This window comes from Uranotaenia lowii, chromosome 3 (genome assembly GCF_029784155.1).
Source record: "Uranotaenia lowii strain MFRU-FL chromosome 3, ASM2978415v1, whole genome shotgun sequence".
NCBI lineage: Eukaryota > Metazoa > Arthropoda > Insecta > Diptera > Culicidae > Uranotaenia > Uranotaenia lowii.
Window position 1 is genome coordinate 96,122,575 of NC_073693.1, and position 3,035 is coordinate 96,125,609.

Genomic DNA, 3,035 nt, shown 5'->3' on the forward strand with positions numbered 1-3,035 from the left:
TCACTAGGCTGGATCATAATTTCTTCTACTAGGGTGGTCTCTAGAATATAAAAAAGCACAAAAACGGAATAATGACTTGAAACGTGTTAAATGACAAAAGATATAAACAAAAACCAAAAAGAAAAATTTAAAAAAATTAAAAATCTTAAAATAATGACACTAGCCATTATCTTAGAAAAAATTAAGGAATACAAAATTACATTTAAAACAGAAATTTACAAAAACAAAAACTACAAAAATAACAAACCAAAAAACCAAAATTTCAATATCACACACACCAGGTGTGTGATAGTGCACCATAGTGCGTTGGATAAGGCCGATGACATAGTAAGAGCGATGCGATGCGAATTGGCGAACGCGGCCAATGCGAACTCGAGCGGCGGAACAAATTGACATCTGCTTCGCCGCGTTGAGTATGTCAGGTTTAAGCGATTCACATACATTTTCATCAAATGTGGTTCGCCGCATTGAATCACGTTTGCCGTTTCGCATCGCATCGCACTCACTATGTCATAGGCCTAAGGCGGAGTCTTGTATTTTACGCGGAAAATTTTCAGATATGCCAAATTTTGATTATAAAAAGTTGTCATAAAGTAAGAAAGTTAATATAAGTTAACACCATTATAATTCCGATTTATTTGCTTCAAATTCCGGTATTTTTCTTGATCCAATCCCTGAATTCTGATACCCTTACAAATCCCACCGCTTCGCCCTGTTCGCATCCATAGAAACTGACATAGCTGGTGAGCCCCACAAGAGTGGCATTGCTAGCAAGCACCAGAGGACCACCGGAATCTCCGAAACAAGCCGATTCCTTGTTGGGCCCTCGGGCACACACATTTTCCGGTCTTATCCCGTACGGTCCATGATCAAGCAGGCACTCCGATACGGGAATTATAACCATGGGTGCGTACTTCAGCGCTAACGGAATATCTCCGTGGTCGGATTCCACGCCGAAGCCGGCTACAAACGCGTCCGCTTTCGCATACGATATTGGTCCCGAAGCCATTATCACCGGTTTAATCCGATCGTTGAAGGGAACCTTTCGAGGAGTTTTGATTACCGCGATATCGTTCGAAAGTGTCCCATCAGCGTACTTGGGATGCCTGATGAAGACGGTGCTAAACATCACTACTCGACTATCGAAGAGCTCAACCAATCCGAAGGCTAGCCGAATACGCTGAGCCTGTTCAACGCAATGACCTGCGGTTAGTACCCAGCGGTCCGAGATAAGATTTCCTCCACATAGCGCCTGGTTGTCAGAGTTAGCACGATAGATCACCACCAATACGTAGTACGGGAATTGACCGACGGCAGCGTCCTGTCCAAGAACAACACGGCTTGAGTCTTTTACAGCAGTGTTTGGCTTACAAAGGACACACGCAGTAGCGCTCAGCAGCAGAAATAAGGTTTTCGAAGCGATCATTCCGCGACCGTTGCTGTGAATGCTTCAATCAATTTCGAGTAATCTTTTTCCAACCATTTTTATACGACGAGTTCCAACGTTTTGGTTGAGCAACTTTTTGGAAATATTATCTGGACAGGTACCTACTCTCCAAAAATGTGAACAACTTGTTTGGTCGAAAAAAATAGCGATAAATCAAGATTTGGTTTCACAGAACTGGCTGTGAAGAACTCCAAAATGATATTTAATTTTTTTTATTATATTTGCAGTACGACAATGAAAATGTTCTTTTGGTTTATTGAGGGCCTTCAATTTTCATTAGAGTTATAATAAAAAGATTATTAATCTTTGATTGCTTCTACTCCTAGATTTATACACCACTTTATAACTTTCCTCTATTGACAAATTTTCAAAACTCGACCAATAAGAAGAACTAAATAATTTCCACGCAGAAAATTTTTCGCACTGACGCATACATAGACAATCGAGACAGTTTTTCAAATAAGCCGTTGTCTGCTTCTGATTTTCGAATCACATTTCCAAAAGGCATAATCGTTGTTGTTTTGAACGAAAATTAAATTATTATGAAATGCAAACCAAGGAGTTTAATAACGAAAATTAATCGACCTACATATGAAAAAAACGAAGAGAAAACAGAATGCATTCTGTACATTCCGGTACCAAAATTTAAGTTCAACAAACAAATCAAGCATTATTCGGGCGTTTTTCGAATTACTAAAAATAAGCTAAAATTTAAGAAATGACATACCAGTCGCAATTATGCTTATTCAATTTCATCTAAAGATGTAAAGCATATCGATATGTGTCATTGTCATTGTATACGTCAGTGAGCAGATTTTACTGCGCGCAAAGCATTTGTACGGGGGTCTACGACGGCAACGGTTTGTATAAATGTTGATTTTTTGGTAGAAATAACAGAGCTCTGATGTTCGTCCTTTTTTGTTATACTCTCTTTTCAACTTCTACCACATGATTGTTTACATGAAGTGAGTATTAGTGAGTGTGAGATTTTTATCTGTCAAATCAGATTCTCGCAGAAGTCTAAAAATTCAAGCAATTGACAATATAAACCTCCCGTCCATTTAGGAGAAAAACATGATTACTTAAAAACCACCGCTCAATGGGTCCAAAGTAGGGCAATTAACCCTATCTAGTGTAAAAACTATCATTTTGAAAGAGCGAGAAAGGGGGTGGGGTTGCTGCAAACTACCGCTTCTCCTTCAATTTGATCTATTTGAACTAATTCAGAGGTATTTTTCATTTTAAAAAGTTAATAATTTGAACAGAAATTATCAATTTCTTAACCCATTTTCTATGTGAATTTATTCCGATATCTTTTGATTCAACCTCAACCAAATAATACTCTATTTTTTAAATAGTAGAACATTTTAAGAAACTTTTCAATTATCTATTTATTCTAAACTTCTTCATATCAGCGCAAGGTCAACACAGCGAAATTTTATTGGTTCTAATTTTGCAACTATACGTTCGAAAAAGGAATATTTGAGATAAGTTTTTGATAAAAAAAATGCTTAGAACTTAAAACTGATTTTAAAACCTTGATATTTTTTCAAATTTTTGTTTTGTTTTTCTGAAAAGTTATTTGGAA

The 3,035-nt window shown here is 37.2% G+C and overlaps 1 protein-coding gene across 1 annotated transcript; it reads right to left on the bottom strand.

Moving 5' to 3' along the window:
- Positions 1-458: 458 nt before the first annotated feature.
- LOC129757615 (collagenase-like) lies at positions 459-1,445 on the bottom strand. Its single transcript, XM_055754891.1, has one exon. It carries the CDS (start codon positions 1,424-1,426, stop codon positions 644-646), a length of 783 nt encoding a protein of 260 aa, XP_055610866.1. The 5' UTR covers positions 1,427-1,445; the 3' UTR covers positions 459-643.
- Positions 1,446-3,035: the final 1,590 nt, after the last annotated feature.